Source organism: Dendropsophus ebraccatus, chromosome 13 (genome assembly GCF_027789765.1).
Source record: "Dendropsophus ebraccatus isolate aDenEbr1 chromosome 13, aDenEbr1.pat, whole genome shotgun sequence".
Classification (NCBI taxonomy): Eukaryota; Metazoa; Chordata; class Amphibia; order Anura; family Hylidae; genus Dendropsophus; species Dendropsophus ebraccatus.
In genome coordinates, this window is record NC_091466.1 from 11,910,101 (window position 1) to 11,928,690 (window position 18,590).

Here is an 18,590-nt window from a genome sequence, read left to right on the forward strand (position 1 = left end):
CCCAGTGACGTCACATGTTCTCACATCCTGGGCTGCAGCCGACAAAGCCTTGAAACGCGTTAAATTTATCTGCTGACACTGAACATCCAGGTCTCCTCTAATGTGTGAGGGAAGGATTGATGTCCATGACCTCCCCTGGAAGGCTGCTCCGCCATGAATAAGTTACTACTCCTGTAAGGTGAGCACATCCCCTGAAAGGTGTGGGTGTCCTGTGTAATGTCCATTTCTTTTATATAGATGTGCACACACCATCCACACCGCGCCCCGCTCCACTGGTTTGTGCACCTTTTTTTTTTTTTTTACTACCCACCCCCTCCGCCGTTTACCAGCTATCAATGCGTTTCAGCGCCTGATATAACTGTGGCAGGAGAGAGGGGTAACTATACTAATGGGTCGCTAAGCCAGGCAGTCACTGTTTATAGGTTTCTAACTTTGTCTCCGATGCCCCCAGGAATTAAGGAAGGATGGGATAGGGAGACCAAGCAGTAACTGTACAAGAATTAAATATCAGTTATTTATGATCAGTAACTACTCGCCAGGAAGATAGATGGGTGTAGTAGTACTTACATAACAGGCGACCAGCTACTCACCAGGAAGAGAGATAGGTGTAGTAGTACTTACATAACAGGCGACCAGCTACTCACCAGGAAGATAGATAGGTGTAGTAGTACTTACATAACAGGGACCAGATACTCAGCAGGAAGATAGATAGGTTTAGTAGTACTTACATAACAGGCGACCAGCTACTTACCAGGAAGATAGATGGGTGTAGTAGTACTTACATAACAGGGACCAGCTACTTACCAGGAAGATTGATAGGTGTAGTAGTACTTACATAACAGGCGACCAGCTACTCACCAGGAAGATAGATAGGTGAAGTAGTACTTACATAACAGGGACCAGCTACTTACCAGGAAGATAGATAGGTGTAGTAGTACTTACATAACAGGGGACCAGCTACTCACCAGGAAGATAGATGGGTGTAGTAGTACTTACATAACAGGGGACCAGCTACTCACCAGGATGACTATAATAAGAGCAGTAGTAGCTGCCGGATGAGTGTGCAGGATTATTAGCATCCATAGGAGTAATAGTCCATGTAAGCAGATTCATACAAATCACACACAGACAGGAACCAGATGGACAACACAATGGTGGAGAAGCCATCACACAGGAAAGACAAGAGCAACCACCAAAAGTGATAAAACTAAGTTCTGGCTGCACCAACCAAACCGGACAGAGGACACAGGGAAGAGCAAAACCAGTATCACCAGCCTCCGCACCCAGGTAAATGGTCCATTACATAACCTTGGGGAGGCAGGGGCCATAACCAGGCTGATCCACTGGAGGATCGGAGGATTCTCAGGTGGGCCCTGATGGCCTTGTAGCACACCCTGCTTTCCTGGGGGAGCATAGCTTTCAACTATATGTGGCCATTACTATATGGGGGCACAGAAGAGGCCTAATACTATATGGGGGCTGCACAATGGAGGCCTAATTCTTTATAGGGCATAGGGGGGTCATCATATATGGTTCCAAAGAGGAATTCTAATACTATATGGGGGCTGCATAGAGGAGGCCTTATACTATATAGGGCATAGCGGGGGCAACATACTATATGGTTCCACAGAAGGATTCTAATACTATATGGGGGCTGCACGGAGGAGGCCTAATACTATATAGGGCATAGAGGGGTCATCATATATGGTTCCACAGAAGGATTCTTATACTATATGGGGGCTGCATAGAGGAGGCCTTATACTATATAGGGCATACAGGGGGCATCATACTATATGGTTCCACAGAGGGATTCTAATACTATATGGGGGCTGCACAGAGGAGGCCTAATACTATATAGGGCATAGAGGGAGTATTATACTATATGGTTCCACAGAGGGATTCTAATACTATATTGGGGCTTCATAAAAATGGCTAATACTATATGGGGACACAAAGGTAGCCCAATACTATATGGGGACACAGAGATGGGCCTTACATCTATAATGAGGGCACAGAGGAGGCATTACAGATAGGAAGTTTGTATAGAGATGCTGGAGTGGAGATCCTAAAATGTTTTTCTGGCAGATTCTGCGTGGACTTGTGACTGGGAGAAGTCTTCATGATGGCCTAAGCTGGATGGAGAAGAAAAGGAAAAGTGAGTGACTCAGACCGGAGAAGACATCACTTGTTATTCACTCTTAGAAGATTTCACGCTTGAGTCACTGGATGTAACTGCACTTTAATCACTTATATGCAAAGCCTGTGTACAGCTAGTTCCTACTTAATATGATCACTGTATGGGGGAATACTGTCCCGTGTATAGTGGATTCTATTCAGTAGCAGAGTTGTGGTGTTAGTTTACTACAGGTGGAGCATTATTTATTGATGCACTGTGTCAGTGATCCACTACAGGTGGAGCACTGGTTTTTGCTGCACTGTGGTTTTGGTTTACTACAGGTGGAGCAATGTTCCTGGTGACCCCAGCATTATCATGGGTTAGCTGGTGAGACCCGAGTGGAGAAGGTTTGAGGAGCTCAGGTATAGGGTGTAGACACAAAAAAGTAGAGAATACACCTGTGGTATATGGCTCCTATGTGCTCTCCCCATTGACCTCCTTTAAGGGTCATTAGGTTTATTGAAAAGACAGTGGGTCAGTGGGTCAAGACCCTGGGGGGGAAAGCTCGAAAAAAGTTTTGTTGCTGCGTCATCTATTTGGAGTCGCTATTGGTTACCATTGATTATAAGGATGTACTGTGGTTGCCCGGTGAGGTGACAGTGTGCACCTATGTGTATATATATATATACTATGACATCACCAGGTATTAGTATATACCTCTAGGCACTGGGCATGGTGTGCTATGTCTTTGTTACTGTTGTCTGCTTGATTGCGGTATCTAATGCTGCCTTTACACGGAACGATAATTCGCCCGATCGTACGATTAACGATTTCTAAGTAACGATTTTTTTTTTATAACGATCAGTGTTAAGACGGAACAATATATCGTACGGAAAATTTGTTTTGCGATCGCTTAAACACATAGGAAAAATCGGTGAACGACTGTTTTCACGGAACAATTTGCGAAGAACGACGATTTTAGAACATGTTGTAAAATCAAAATGAACGGTTTCTCGCTCGTCGCTTGATCGTTTGCTGCATTTACACGTACGATTATCGTTCGAATTTGATCGTTATCGTGCAAATTCACACGATAATCGTTCCGTGTAAACGCAGCATAAGTGCGTGCCAATGTATCTAAGGGCCCTATTACACGGGACGATTATCGTGCAAAAAATCGTTAAATCGTTCGAATTTAAACGATAATTGTTCTGTGTAACTGCAGGCAACGATCGAAAAGTCGTTCGTATGTTGTTGATCGTTGATATAGATCTGAACCTAAAATTATCGTTAATCGTTCGCTGTAATTCCACGTTCGTTCGCTCAAGTTCTGCATTTTTTCACTAATCGTTCAGTGTAATTGCACATTATTCATTGTTTTTCTGGGATCAGAAGGAATAAACGATCATAGTAACGATCGTAGTAATGGTGGTTTTACACGGATCGATAATTCGCCCAATCGCACGATTAACGATTTTGAATGAACAATTTTTTTTTTATAACGATCGGCGTTTAGACGGAACGATACATCTTACGGAATATATGTTTTGCGATCGCTTAAGCCTATCTCACACATAAGGGAAATCGTTGAAAGAATGTTTACACTAAACGATCTGCGAATTTTTTGCGAACGATCAACGGCGATTTGAGAACTTGTTGAAAGATCAAAATGAACGATTTTTCGCTCGTCGCTTGATCGTTCGCTGCGTTTACACGTACAATTATCGTTCCAATTCGACCGTTATCGTGCAAATTCGAATGATACATCGTTCCGTGTAAAACCACCATAACGATCGCAATAACAATCGTAGTAACGATCGTAACTAACGATTATCGTTTTGTGTAATATGGTGAACGATTTGAGGTTAACAATAAACAATCTCGTTTGCAATCGTTTATCGTTTTAATAGTTGAAAATCGCTCAGTGTAATAGGACCCTAATGGTGGTTTTACACGGAACGCTGTATCGTTCGAATTTGCACGATAGCGGTCGAATTCGAACGATAATCGTACGTGTAAACGCAGCGAACGATCAAGCGACGAGCGAAAAATCGTTCATTTTGATCTTTCAACAAGTTCTCAAATCATCGTTGATCGTTCGCAAAAAATTCGCAGATCGTTCAGTGTAAACAGTCTTTCAACGATTTCCCCTATGTGTGAGATAGGCTTAAGCGATCGCAAAACGAATATTCCGTACGATGTATCGTTCCGTCTAAACGCCGATCGTTATAAAAAAAAAATTGTTCATTCAAAATCGTTAATCGTGCGATTGGGCGAATTATACTCCGTGTAAAACCTCCATTAGCCTATGATGTTTGATCTCACACTGCGCTACCTCCCCCGCCACGTCTGTTCCAGCAGGGATGCGGTTAATACCAGGTTGGGCTATTGCTTCATAGTAATTACAGTCCCGGTAGGATCTGCATTACCTGTTCGTCCTGAAAGGTGAGACCTAGTGAGACAACAGAACGCCCACTGAGTCAGCGCGCTCCACCTGCCTGCCGGAAGTGCTGCAGCTATGCCCGGAATCCCCTCTGTCACCTGCACATCAGCCAGGGACTCGGGGTACTAGGACCTGGCGGGGTGCACAGCTGGGACCAGGAGGAAGACGCAGGCAGTCCATGCCCACCATCAGCCATGAAATCCGAAGACGACGAATATAACTTTGTCTTCAAAGGTGAGCGGCCCGTCCCTGCACGTAACACACCTGCTGCCACCCCCGGGTCCCCGCCGCCCGGGCAAAGTCCACAAATCTCGCCTTGTGCTTGATAATTGCAGAGTGTTTCCCCTTTAAGAGAACAAGACCCTTAGTTATATCTCTACCCGGGAAAGCTGGGTGCTGCATTGTCCGCCATCACGGATACGTGCCACCATTGCAGTCCCAGCTTTCCCGGACTCCTGATTGTGGCCGGTGTCTATACTGAATATACATCGATGCATATAAGGCAGGAGTCTGAGGGCGCTGCAGGAGGCCGTATATGTTCTCACCCAGCTTTCCCGGGAGCGGATGATCTCAGTAAAGTTCCTGATGGTGCAGAGCGCCCTCCTCGCCCCTCAGTGTCGCCCTCAGGAATATGATGTTAAACAAAGTTTTGATGAGGATCCGGCCTGCGGGGCTGATGGATGGCGTAGAGGTGCCAGGCGGGTAATTCAGGAACAGCTATGGGGCCCTGGCGTGCAGAGGTGAATGGCAGGGTATGTATCTGGGTGAGGGGTGTACTGACTGAGCCATGGCATGAAAGAGGGCACCAGGGATCAGAGGTGCCGCTCCACCTTCCAGTGTATATGAGCACCATGTGGATGTGCAGAAGGTGCATACAGAACACCGAATGGCGACTTTATTTAAGATCTGTGTTATATGGCAGTCTTCTGTGTGCACTAAATGGCATTATTGCAATCGCTGTGTAGCGGTATTATTAGAAAGTGTATGGCACTGTATGGTAGTATAATTTAGGAAGTGTACGGCCCTATATGGTAGTATAATTTAGGAACTGTATGGAATTATATGGTAGTATAATTTAAGAACTGTATGGCACTATATGGTACTATAATTTAAGAACTGTATGGCACTATATGGTAGTATAATTTAGGAACTGTATGGCACTATATGGTACTATAATTTAAGAACTGTATGGCGCTATATGGTAGTATAATTTAGGAACTGTATGGCACTATATGGTAGTATAATTTAAGAACTGTATGGCGCTATATGGTAGTATAATTTAGGAACTGTATGGCACTATATGGTAGTATAATTTAGGAAGTGTACGGCCCTATATGGTAGTATAAATTAGGAACTGTATGGAATTATATGGTAGTATAATTTAAGAACTGTACGGCCCTATATGGTAGTATAATTTAGGAACTGTATGGAATTATATGGTAGTATAATTTAAGAACTGTATGGCACTATATGGTACTATAATTTAAGAACTGTATGGCGCTATATGGTAGTATAATTTAGGAACTGTATGGCGCTATATGGTAGTATAATTTAGGAACTGTATGGCACTATATGGTAGTATAATTTAGGAACTGTATGGCACTATATGGTAGTATAATTTAGGAACTGTATGGCGCTATATGGTAGTATAAATTAGGAACTGTATGGCACTATATGGTAGCATAATTTAGGAACTGTATGGAACTATATGGTAGTATATTTAAGGAACTGTATGGCACTACTTTATGACTAATATGTGCTGTCGTGGGTCCTGTATGTTGGTATTATTCCTGCCGGACACTATGGTATTACCATCTGAATGTCCCTCTTTTTGGCCAGTGCATGGCAGTATTACTTGAGCCCTGTATGACATTATTATCATGTTGTTTTTATTGCCTGGCACTGTATGACAGTAATATTTAAGCTCTGTATAGCACGATTATGTGACCGTTATATATTGCTGCAGGCTATATATAGGTATCATTAGGCACTGTGAAATGACAATATAGAAGTACTATGTGGTGGTATTATTTAAACCCTATGACAGAATTATTTGACTATTGGGCACTATTATTTTGTCATTATATGGTGCTATGGGCTGTATATAGTGATATTACTTAGACACTGTGTGGCATTGTATGGCAGCATTATTTATAGTATATGTATGGCACTATTACTGGTCATTATGTGGTGTCATGGTTTCTGTATAGTAATATTACTTAGACACTGTAGGGTGGTTATATTTTGGCACTGTGCGGCATTGTATGGCAGCATTATTTATAGTATATGTATGGCACTATTACTGGTCATTATGTGGTGTCATGGTTTCTGTATAGTGATATTACTTAGACACTGTAGGGTGGTTATATTTTGGCACTGTGCAGCATTGTATAGCAGCATTATTTATAGTATATGTATGGCACTATTACTGGTCATTATGTGGTGCCATGGTTTCTGTATAGTGATATTACTTAGACACTGTAGGGTGGTTATATTTTGGCACTGTGCGGCATTGTATAGCAGCATTATGTATAGTATATGTATGGCAATATTATTGGTCATTATATGGTGCTATGTGCTGTATATAGTGATATTACGTAGACACTGTAGCAGGGTGGTAATATTTAGCCACTGTATGGCGGCATTATTTATAGTCCCTCTATGGCAATTACACATCCAAAGCTTGTGCTAGCTTTCTGTTCCCATATTGTGGGGCCCTATGGCTGCTGGGAATCCAGAGGCCTATAGTATATCCTGTATCCAGGCCTTCTCTATAGCTCCTCTAGTCTAAACCTCCCGCAATGAGTTACAATCCCGATACTTATCACACAGAATATTTACCTACAAACTCAACCCCGAGCCATAAAATGTGTCCTGATAATAAAGCTGGAGATAAGGTCTGTGTCCGGTGACGTCCTCTCCACCGTATCACACTCAGGGATCCAGCACTTTCCGTACGCTCCCACAATTCCATGCATGTCATCCTGTGCTTCCTGGTGCATGAATATAATGCTGGAGATACAGTGAGGACTGACACACCAGTCTACAGTCATTATATAGAGGGTGTAATCTCTCACATATATTGCTGAGACTTGTAGTTCTATGACACACACGCTGAATTGTTAAATTATCCAAAACTCTGTTCCATGCTTTACCATGTGTGATACTGTCTGCTGAGCTGGTGTATCTAAGCCTATCTTATGTGATACTGTCTGCTGAGCTGGTGTATCTAAGCCTATCATATGTGATACTGTGTGCTGAGATGCTGTATCTTATGCTAAAATGTGTGATACTATCTGCTGAGGGCTGTATCTAAGCCTATCATGTGTGACACTATACTGTCATGGAGGTGTATCTAAGCCTCTCGTGGTGGATACTGAGTATGAGTAGCTGGGCGTTATGGCTTCCTGAAGCCCATTTGGAGGGAGCAGCCTTTATGGATGTGCGGGTGTGTATCACCTGACAAGTCCTAACAAAGGTGTCACCGGCGTGTGGGAGGGTAACCAGGGGATCAAACATGGCGAGTATCAGGCCTAGTCACACCCCGACTGCTTCACTATACAAACTTCATAGTGTGCTCACCAGATAAGCTCGGCCATTGTTCTGATATATAACATAGCAGGTGTATCTAAGCCTATGATGTGTCACACTACTACTGAACCAGTGTATCTAAGCCTATGATGTGTGACAATGTGCTGCTGAACTAGTGTATCTAAGCCTATGATGTGTGACACTGTGCTGCTGAGCCAGTGTATCTAAGCCTATGATGTGTGACACTGTGCTGCTGAACTAGTGTATCTAAGCCTATGATGTGTGACACTGTGCTGCTGAACCAGTGTATCTAAGCATATAATGTGTGACACTGTGCTGCTGAGCTGGTGTATCTAAGCCTAGGACGTGTGAGAACTATCACTATAATGTTTGACACTGTGCTGCTAGACAGGTGTATCTAAGCCTATGATGTGTGACACTGTGCTACTGAGCAGGTGTATCTAAGCCTATGATGTGTGACACTGTGCTACTGAGCAGGTGTATCTAAGCCTATGATGTGTGACACTGTGCTACTGAGCAGGTGTATCTAAGCCTATGATGTGTGACACTGTGCTACTGAGCAGGTGTATCTAAGCCTATGATGTGTGACACTGTGCTACTGAACCAGTGTATCTAAGCATATAATGCGTGACACTGCTGCTGGGCAGGTGTATCTAAGCCTATGATGTGTGAGAACTATCACTATAATGTTTGACACTGTGCTGCTAGACAGGTGTATCTAAGCCAGGAGCGTTGCTAGGGTGCAAAAAGTTCATGGGCCCCTGGGAACATATTTTGTCTTCTCCCTCCCCTAAGACGCAGGGCGTATATCCTGAATGTGCAGAGCTAGCAATACCCCTGGTCTAAGCCTGTGAGATACTATCCACTGTGCTGGTGTATCTAAGCCAAGTGTGATACTGTGTGCTGAGGTGGTTTAGTATCTAAGCCTATTGTGTATGATACTGTGCTGCTGAGCTAGTGTATCTAAGCCTATCATGTGTGATACTATCTGCTGTGCTTGTGTATCTAAGCCTTTCAAGTGTGATACTGTGTGCTGAGCTTGTGTATTTAAGCCTATTGTGTGTGATACCATCTGCTAAGCTGATGTATCTAAGCCTATCCAGTGTGATAGTGTCTGCTAAACTACTTTATTTCGGCTTATTATGAGTGATACTATTTGCTGTGCCAGTGTATCTAAGCATACTGTGTGTGATACTGCCTGCTGAGCTATTGCATCTAAGCCTATCACATTTGAATCTGCCTGTGCACTGTACTGGTGTATATACTGGTGTGATACTGCCTGTGAACTGGTGTGTCTAAGCTTATAAGGCGTGATGCTGCCTGCTGAGGCACTGTATCTAAGCTTATCATGTGTGATACTGCCTGTGAACTGATGTGTCTAAGCTTATAAGGCGTGATGCTGCCTGCTGAGGCACTGTATCTAAGCTTATCATGTGTGATACTGCCTGTGAACTGGTGTGTCTAAGCTTATAAGGCGTGATGCTTCCTGCTGAGGCACTGTATCTAAGTCTATCATGTGTGATACTGCCTGTGAACTAGTGTATCTAAGCTTATTATGCATGATGCTGCCTGCTGAGGCACTGTATCTAAGCCTATCATGTGTGATACTGCCTGTGAACTGGTGTGTCTAAGCTTATTATGTGTGATGCTGCCTGCTGAGGCACTGTATCTAAGCCTATCATGTGTGATACTGCCTGTGAACTAGTGTGTCTAAGCTTATTATGTGTGATGCTGCCTGCTGAGGCACTGTATCTAAGCCTATCATGTGTGATACTGCCTGTGAACTGGTGTATCTAAGCTTATTATGTGTGATGCTGCCTTCTGATGCACTGTATCTAAGCCTATCATGTCTGATACTGCCTGTGAACTGGTGTGTCTAAGCTTATTATGTGTGATGCTGCCTGCTGAGGCACTGTATCTAAGCCTATCATGTGTGATACTGCCTGTGAACTAGTGTGTCTAAGCTTATTATGTGTGATGCTGCCTGCTGAGGCACTGTATTTTAGCCTATCATGTGTGATACTGCCTGTGAACTAGTGTATCTAAGCCTATCATGTGTGATACTGCCTGTGAACTGGTGTATCTAAGCTTATTATGTGTGATGCTGCCTTCTGATGCACTGTATCTAAGTCTATCATGTGTGATACTGCCTGTGAACTGGTGTATCTAAGCTTATTATGCGTGATGCTGCCTTCTGAGGCACTGTATCTTAGCCTATCATGTGTGATACTGGCTCAGAATGTCACCCCCAATATACTATTGCTGTAGTATATATATATCTCTTACCTCAGTTCTGCCCCCTGCAGGCCTCATCCAGAATTTCCTCCAGAATTCCTCACTTTTTCTCCCTATTTCCCACAGTGGTTTTGATTGGAGAATCGGGTGTCGGTAAAACCAACCTACTGTCCAGATTTACCAGGAATGAGTTTAACCACGACAGCCGCACCACCATAGGCGTAGAGTTCTCTACCCGGACGCTGACCGTGGACGGCCACTTGGTAAAAGCTCAGATCTGGGACACAGCAGGACTGGAGCGATATAGGGCCATCACATCGGCGTAAGTAAAACCTATAAATTCTTGGGGGGGAGGAGATATCGCTGTAAAGTAGGATAAGCAGAGCGGCTCCCCAACACCAAGGCTGTGTCTGACTCCCAGAAGAAGCCTTAGGACATGACTGGGGATGTAATAAGCAAGGCCCAAACTCCTCCCATCTGTAGCTGTTTTAGGGTTGTTGCCCTGACCAGTACAGAAGAAGATGGCTGCTGACCATGGACAACAACCCTGAAACAGCTGTCTACAGATAGGTCACTTCTCCTCAGGAATTTCTGGCTTGGCTTTTTAAACCCCTTGTCATGTTCTAAGGCTTCTTAAAGGGGTTGTTCACAAAAAAAAAGAAAAAGAAAAAATTCTTTCAAATCAACTGATGCCAGAAATTTGAAATTTACTTCTATTAAATAAAAAAAACTCTGAAGCCTTCCAGTACTTATCAGCTGCTGTATGTCCTGCAGGAAGTGGTATACTTTCCAGACGAGGAGAAGTTTTCTATGGGCATGTGCTACTGCTTTGGACAGTTCCTGACAAGGACAGAGGTGTCAGCAGGGAGCAGTGTGTCAGACTGGAATGAATACACCACTTCCTGCAGGGCATACAGCAGCTGATAAGAACTGGAAGACTCAATATTTTTTTAATAGAAGTAAATTACAAATCTCTGGGACCAGTTTATTTAAAAGAAAGAAAAAACTTTTTAGTGAACCACTCTTTTAAAGATTTAGTCCAAAGACCATGTGATTTACCCTCCCAGCATAAGTCTGGGAGGGTAAATGGTTGCCCTGCTCCCTCTGTTTACAAGGTATCTGCTGCAGTGGCCATCTACACAGCGCCGACTGTCAACCAGAAGTATCATTCACTATGTAAGTCCATGACAGGGGTAGGGAACCTTGGCCCTCCAGCTGTTGCAAAACTACAACTCCCATCATGCATCGACAGCCAAAGCTTAAGCTTTGGCTGTCCAGGCATGATGGGAGTTGTAGTTTTGCAACAGCTGGAGGGCCAAGATTCCCTACCCTGGTCTATGAGATGCTTCTAGACTTACAATGGACTTCTGGTCCACAGACTTGTGTCTGCATTGTAGCAGATCAGGTGACAGTTACATAGAACTGTTGGGTCACATGTCTGACTACAGTGTGGACATTACTGCTGTCTGTCTCCAGAGGCAACCAATAAAATGTATATGTAAATAAAGAAAATGGCATAAAATCTCTCAAAATCAGGACAAAAACAGTAAAGCAAAGCGTAAATAAGATTACTCAAGATTTTAAGTAATTTTAAAGAGTTTTTGGTACATTTGTAAGTTACTCCCCTTTCCCACAGGGAACACCTCCTGATAGATACACCCCTTTTGATGCAAACTTTTATAACCCCACCCCTTTTAGGTTGGGACAGCATGACTCTTGCATTGATTTCCTCTATCTCCAGTTATTACAGGGGGGCTGTTGGGGCCCTGTTGGTTTATGACATCACCAAGCATCAGTCCTATGAAAGCGTGGACCGCTGGCTGAAGGAGCTGTATGACCATGCGGACGCCAGTATCGTGGTTATGCTGGTTGGAAACAAGTCCGACCTGAAGGACGAGGCCCGGGAGGTGCCAACCGAAGAAGCCAAGATGTATGCAGGTAAAAGAAGGGGGGCGGCCAAACATGAGGGGGGCCCCACACACCAGGTTAATGCTGCCTGAACCTGCTGATCGGCTGATCATCCAATGCGTATGGGGTCACCTGACTCTCCCCTGGGGGGCAGATGGCGGGAGACAACATAATCAGGCATATAGTCCTTATCCCCCCTCAACTAACTTCTTCTATTATTGGTAAGCTATTAATGTAAATGGGTCAGATGATTTGACCAGAAAGTTATATAGATTTGTAATTTACTTCTATTTTAAAATCCCCAGTCTTCCAGTACTTATCAGCTGTTGTATGTCCTGCAGGAAATGGTGTGACACAGTGCTCTCTGCTGCCACCTCTGTCCATGTCAGGAACTGTCCAGAGCAGCAGCAAATCGCCATAGAAAACCTCTCCAGCTTTGGACACTTCCTGACATGGACAGAGGTGGCAGCAGAGAGCACTGTGTAAGACTGCAAACAATACACCATTTCCTGCAGGACATCCAGCAGCTGATAAGTACTGAAAGATTGGAGATTTTTTAAATAGAAGTAAATTACAAATCTATCTAACTTTCTGACACTGGATGGATTTGAAAACAATTTTCCCAAGGGTCTCCCCTTTAATGTGTCTTTGTCAATAGAAAAAAAAACTTTAACATGTCACAGAGACATATTATATAGGGATGGTCCGAACAGAGTTTGGTTCGTGTTCGTAGGAACCCGAACTCTCGGTAATGATTCCCTCCCTCCATCTCCCATCATGTATGAGTATAGAGTATAGGGCCCTATGATCCTGTTGGGCCTAGCAGCACCATATACCAGGCCTCCCTCCTGCCATCTCTCATCATGTATGAGTATGGAGTATGGGGCCCTGTGATCTTCTGTTGGGCCCAGCAGCCTTGTACACAGCAGTCGTCCCTCCCATCATGTATGAGTATGGGGCCTTATGGTCCTCTGTTGGGCCCAGCAGCCTTGTACACAGCAGTCGTCCCTCCCATCATGTATGAGTATGGGGCCTTATGGTCCTCTGTTGGGCCCAGCAGCCTTGTACACAGCAGTCGTCCCTCCCATCATGTATGAGTATGGGGCCTTATGGTCCTCTGTTGGGCCCAGCAGCCTTGTACACAGCAGTCGTCCCTCCCATCATGTATGAGTATGGGGCCTTATGGTCCTCTGTTGGCCCAGCAGCCTTGTACACAGCAGTCGTCCCTCCCATCATGTATGAGTATGGGGCCTTAAGGTCCTCTGTTGGGCCCAGCAGCCTTGTACACAGCAGTCGTCCCTCCCATCATGTATGAGTATGGGGCCTTATGGTCCTCTGTTGGGCCCAGCAGCCTTGTACACAGCAGTCGTCCCTCCCATCATGTATGAGTATGGGGCCTTATGGTCCTCTGTTGGGCCCAGCAGCCTTGTACACAGCAGTCGTCCCTCCCATCATGTATGAGTATGGGGCCTTATGGTCCTCTGTTGGGCCCAGCAGCCTTGTACACAGCAGTCGTCCCTCCCATCATGTATGAGTATGGGGCCTTATGGTCCTCTGTTGGGCCCAGCAGCCTTGTACACAGCAGTCGTCCCTCCCGCCATCTTCTCATTCCATCTTTGGTTCTTCTTCCCAACAGATAGCAACGGCTTGTTATTCATCGAAACATCAGCGCTCGATTCCACCAACGTAGAACTGGCTTTCGAAACCATTCTCAGAGGTGAGTGTATCGGCCCGTTGTGAAGGCTACCTATGGGGTTTAGGGGTTTATAGGGGGCGACATCGACCACGTCTGTAAATAACATCTAAGACGTGATGAAAAACGAGGAGATCTGAGGACATGTGGCCGTCATGTATGACCCACAACCTATCTGACCCTATCTTCTAGACATCTACCAGAAGGTTCTGAGGAGCAAAGGAGCTGCACCCAGAGAGAACACCGTGGTCTTATCCAATGACGCTGCCACTACCCAGTCTCAAGCGCAAGACCCCGAAGCCAAGAAGGCTTGTTGCCGAAACATCTAGGTCTGGCCGATCCATCACCGAATGCAAGAAGCTCAAGAGACATCCAAGGACTTCCAGAAAGATTACTAAGGGTCTTCTATGGAGAAGAACTCATGATGTATTTCAATGCCTGGATAGGAGCCATCTGACATATGGAGGGTTCTTCAGCCGTGGCCCCATGGACTCTCTTCAGATTTGGTGCTCACAACAAATTTGCACTTATGAATTTTATGAATCTTGATGATTTTGTTCCTCCGAGAACTTTGTGCTGAAGGTTATAGTCTATGCAATTGGAGACAGAGGTGTAAAGACCCCAATACTTTATCTATGGGCCATAGATATGGTACTGTTCCCCTCTTATATAGCAAAGGGACCTCAAGGGCCCCAGGTGTGACTGTAACCATTAGAGCTTTCACCACTGAGTATACATAACCCTTCTTCACTAATCCTCAAAACGCATCGCATCGAATCTAGTTACAAATTTGATAAAAATTGGATTTTTTTTTTATAAATATAAAGGTTACTGATTGCTTGCACCACTGTATAAAAGGACACTTTCCCTTACCATTTGTTTTTGGGTGATCAATAATATAGGAAAAATTGTACATTTAGCACATTTGGTGTCATTTCATTTTATTACCTGTAGATGTCACTATTGCCTTTGGTTTATATGCAGAGAACAAATTCCTTTAGACAGTGCATGCAAACAGTGACACCTGCAGGTGTGATGTTGGTATTGCAGCCTTGCAAAAAAATATAAATTATATATAGCTTACACACACTGTATATGTGTATATATATATATATATATATATATCTATATATTTATTTTTTTTTCAAATTCCACATCACCTGTAACTTAGTAATGATTTTCTTCATGGAAACCAGACAAGGATTTGCTGCATTGTATAAGTCCCTTACAGGATAAGGTCGGACAGAAGCATCCGTCTTCTGCACGGGACATAAATCTATGTCATGTGACAAACAGGCCCACACCCCGTATCTCCAGCGCACGGCCACACCTCTACATAGGTGGCGTACGCCCCAGATAAGGGCTGGGTTCACACACAGGATGCCACTTGGCGAGGCGTAAACCGTGATAACTCCTTTAAGATTTAGTTGCAAGGTGTTTACATATTTTCCTAAATTATTCTTGCAGGAAACGTTTTGCAGCTTTCTAATAAACTTTGCAGTTCCATTGTAGCAAAACCTCAGCTGTGAAAAGGAATGGTGTATATATATATATATATTCACTGACAGGCAGAGATCCTGTATATGGCGCACAGAACTGGGGCAGAACTTTCCCTGTGCAGTAAATCATAGATCATAAATGTGATTTGAGAGGATTGGCCACCAGGGGGCAGTCAACAGCTCTTTATTGTGTTTTATTATATAAGTCTATAGTTCCCATAAAAAGATTATTGTAATGAGGTTTTAATTAAAGTAAAACCCTCCTGGCAGCGACCGTCCCCACAAACCCATCATATATCTTCATCTCCGTTAAGCACAGGAGAGAAGGGGGAAGCACCGTTCACATACAGTATATACATCATGCATGGGAAAGGAACAGCTGGGGGCTTGGTTTGGGGAATAAGGAGGGTTTGAACTTAAAGGGGTAGTACACCTTTTTTTAGTATTTTAAATCAACTGGTGCTAGAGATTTGTAATTTACTTCTATTAAAAAATCTCAAGTCTTCCAGTACTTACCAGCTGCTGTATGTCCTACAGGAAGGGGTCTATTCTTTCCAATCTGGAGAGCAGGAGAGGGTTTTCTATAGGGATTTGCTACTGCCCTGGACAGAGATGGCAGCAGAGAGCACTGTGTCAGACTGGAGAGAATACACCACTACCTGCAGGACATACAGCAGCTGATAAGTATTGGAAGACTGGAGATTTTTAAATAGAAGTAAATTACAAATCTCTGCCACTTGCCGGATGGGGGGCTGACAACTACCGTAACTTTAGGCATTGCATTGTGTAGGAGCCTAAATTAGGGATCTTTCATGTTGGGAGCATTAGACCTGTAGACCAACTGGGACTTGTAGTCACCTGATTAAAACCTTAGAGGTCATAACCACAGCCCAGTAGGTCCGGGGGCTACAATAGACCTAGCTGACAATAGCCGTCATAGTTCGAACAATGGGATCCCAACATTTATGGTCAAGTAAGTTGGGGGCCACAACGGTCTTAGCTTCAACCATGGGCCAGGAGAGTGGACGCCCGACATGCAATGGTTAAAGTCACAACTATGAACCAGTAGGTCAGGGGACCCCAGTGTTCATAGTGGCTACAACCACAGCCCAGCAAACCACGGAGCCTTACAAGTCATAGCTCCAACCATGGGCCTTTAGGTCGGGGGGTTCAAACATTCAAAGTGGCCGCAACCAGAGCCCAGCAGGTCAGGGGGCAACGACAGCCACAGGTCAAATCATTGCCAGTGGATCGGAGGACCAACACTTATCACAGCGACAACCACGGCCCAGTAAGTCAAGGGGTCACAATGATCATAGGTTCCACCATGGTCCAGCAGGTTGGAGGCACCAACATTCATAGTGGCTACAACCACAGCAAGTCGGGGGGGGGGGGCTAGCATAGTCACAGACCAGCAAATTGGAGGCCACAATGGTCATGGTTCCAACCATAGGCTAATAGGTTGAGGGTCCCAATATTTATACTGGCTACAACCCCAGCCCAGCTGGCCTAGCTGATATGTCAGCCTGCGGCTAGGATAAGCTGACTAGACCCTGGGATTCATAGTAGTCCTGTCCTACACAAAGCCAGGAAAATGATGTAAGATACGCAGCAACAACAAGGCCCATACGTGAAGGTCTGCAGCAGAATAAGTGTCCAGAAACAGCGCCACTCTTGTCCTCAGTTTGTTTGCGGTATTGCAGCTAAAGTGAATGGAGCTGAACTGCAATACCACACACAGCCTGAGGAAAGGGGTGGCGCTGTTTTTGAATCCCTGGATAAAACCTTTAATGGGACCTTACACGTTCTGGATTAACAGGCATTGGGCCGTCCATCAGGGTAAAGAAGTCATAGACTCTTAATACCCCCGGGCTTCCCGCTATTGTATCCCACGATTATGGGAATTAGGATGTATTTAGTCTACAAACATTGGTGTGACTATTCCTGGCAGAGGACCCCCTGTTCACGCTTCTCGTGAGCGGCCATTGTTGTGACTGTGCTGGATCCGGGAGCCTCGGGGTTAACAGCGGCTCACATGGGACAGGTAGGTAGAGCCGCGAGGCACGGTGGCCACGCCTCGCTCCACCCGCACTCATTACCGTATGTTCTGACTTCCAACACGTGGAGTGGCGGGCTGTTCCACAAGCCGTGCCAAGCTGCTCTGCAGAAACTTGGCACCGGCCGCCCTGTTTATGGGCATGTAACCTTTACTAAACACGTAGCACAGAGCGCCCGTCTAGCAAACGTGAGGAGCGACAGTGACAGCGCAAAAACAGTCCTCTACTCCCAAGGCTGGATCCAAAACACACGACTGAGAGAGTGCCATCCGTATACGGACATTTCTAGATCTGTGCTTGCTGTCAGTGACTGCAACTCATGTTTACAAGTACAAAGCCCAATCTCCTGAGCTGATAGTCTGGTACAATGTGTCAGTGCAGGTAGCCAGCAGAGACTCCCCTTCGTGTATAGGACATTCATACGGCGTGCCAGAGAACTCCGATGCATGCCGGCACGGGATTATGGTCACACAATGGGGCTAGTGCGCGCCCTGGCGGTCCGACGCATCTTCTGTATGGAAAACATGACAGGTAACTCACTCCTCCTTCAGCGCAGACTCCCTGAACGGACACGGAATAGACGCGCGTTACCCACCATCGTGTGCGCCGGGCCGATCACATAATAAGACGCGGCAACAGCAAATTCATTTACATAGAAAATTTATTTTAATTTTACAAAATAATGTGCAAACAAAACAAAAAATAAAAAGTGATCTCCTGTCACTCAACGCTCTGCTCCTGACATACTCTGTGCTGCTGTGGAACCCTGCTCTTTCCATCATTCTCCTCCTCCTCTATCCCACAGGCCTGTCCTTGGCAGCGTGACTGCAGAAACGGACAGGTGGCAGACTAGCACGCTCCTCTCCTGACATACTCTGTGCTGCTGTGGAACCTTGCTCGTTCCACCATCTCTGTCACCTTCGTTCGCTTCCTCGTATCCTGCCGCCACCGCAGAAGTAGACAGGTTTAAACCTGCACCCTCCTCTCCTGTTAATACTCTGCGCTGCTGCGACCCTTTCAGATTCCTATATCTGGTCAATAGGAGCCAACACCAGGCTTCTATCTCCGTCCGCCTCCTACGTGTATA

The 18,590-nt window shown here is 45.0% G+C and overlaps 1 protein-coding gene across 1 annotated transcript; it reads left to right on the plus strand.

Annotated features, from left to right (window-relative positions):
- Positions 1–4,586: 4,586 nt before the first annotated feature.
- RAB25 (RAB25, member RAS oncogene family) lies at positions 4,587–14,866 on the plus strand. The gene is made up of 5 exons (XM_069949469.1): positions 4,587–4,793; positions 10,473–10,668; positions 12,088–12,284; positions 13,891–13,971; positions 14,140–14,866. Exons 1-5 carry the CDS (start codon positions 4,754–4,756, stop codon positions 14,274–14,276), a joined length of 651 nt encoding a protein of 216 aa, XP_069805570.1. The 5' UTR covers positions 4,587–4,753; the 3' UTR covers positions 14,277–14,866.
- Positions 14,867–18,590: the final 3,724 nt, after the last annotated feature.

What these genes read in the sequence shown, in the direction of transcription:
- RAB25 (XM_069949469.1), top strand. Translation starts at nt 4,754, where the DNA reads ATGAAATCCGAAGACGACGAATATAACTTTGTCTTCAAAG. An exon ending in TATAGGGCCATCACATCGGC is followed by an intron (nt 10,669 to 12,087) that starts GTAAGTAAAACC and finishes CTCTATCTCCAG; the next exon opens with TTATTACAGGGGGGCTGTTG. An exon ending in AGAAGCCAAGATGTATGCAG is followed by an intron (nt 12,285 to 13,890) that starts GTAAAAGAAGGG and finishes TCTTCCCAACAG; the next exon opens with ATAGCAACGGCTTGTTATTC.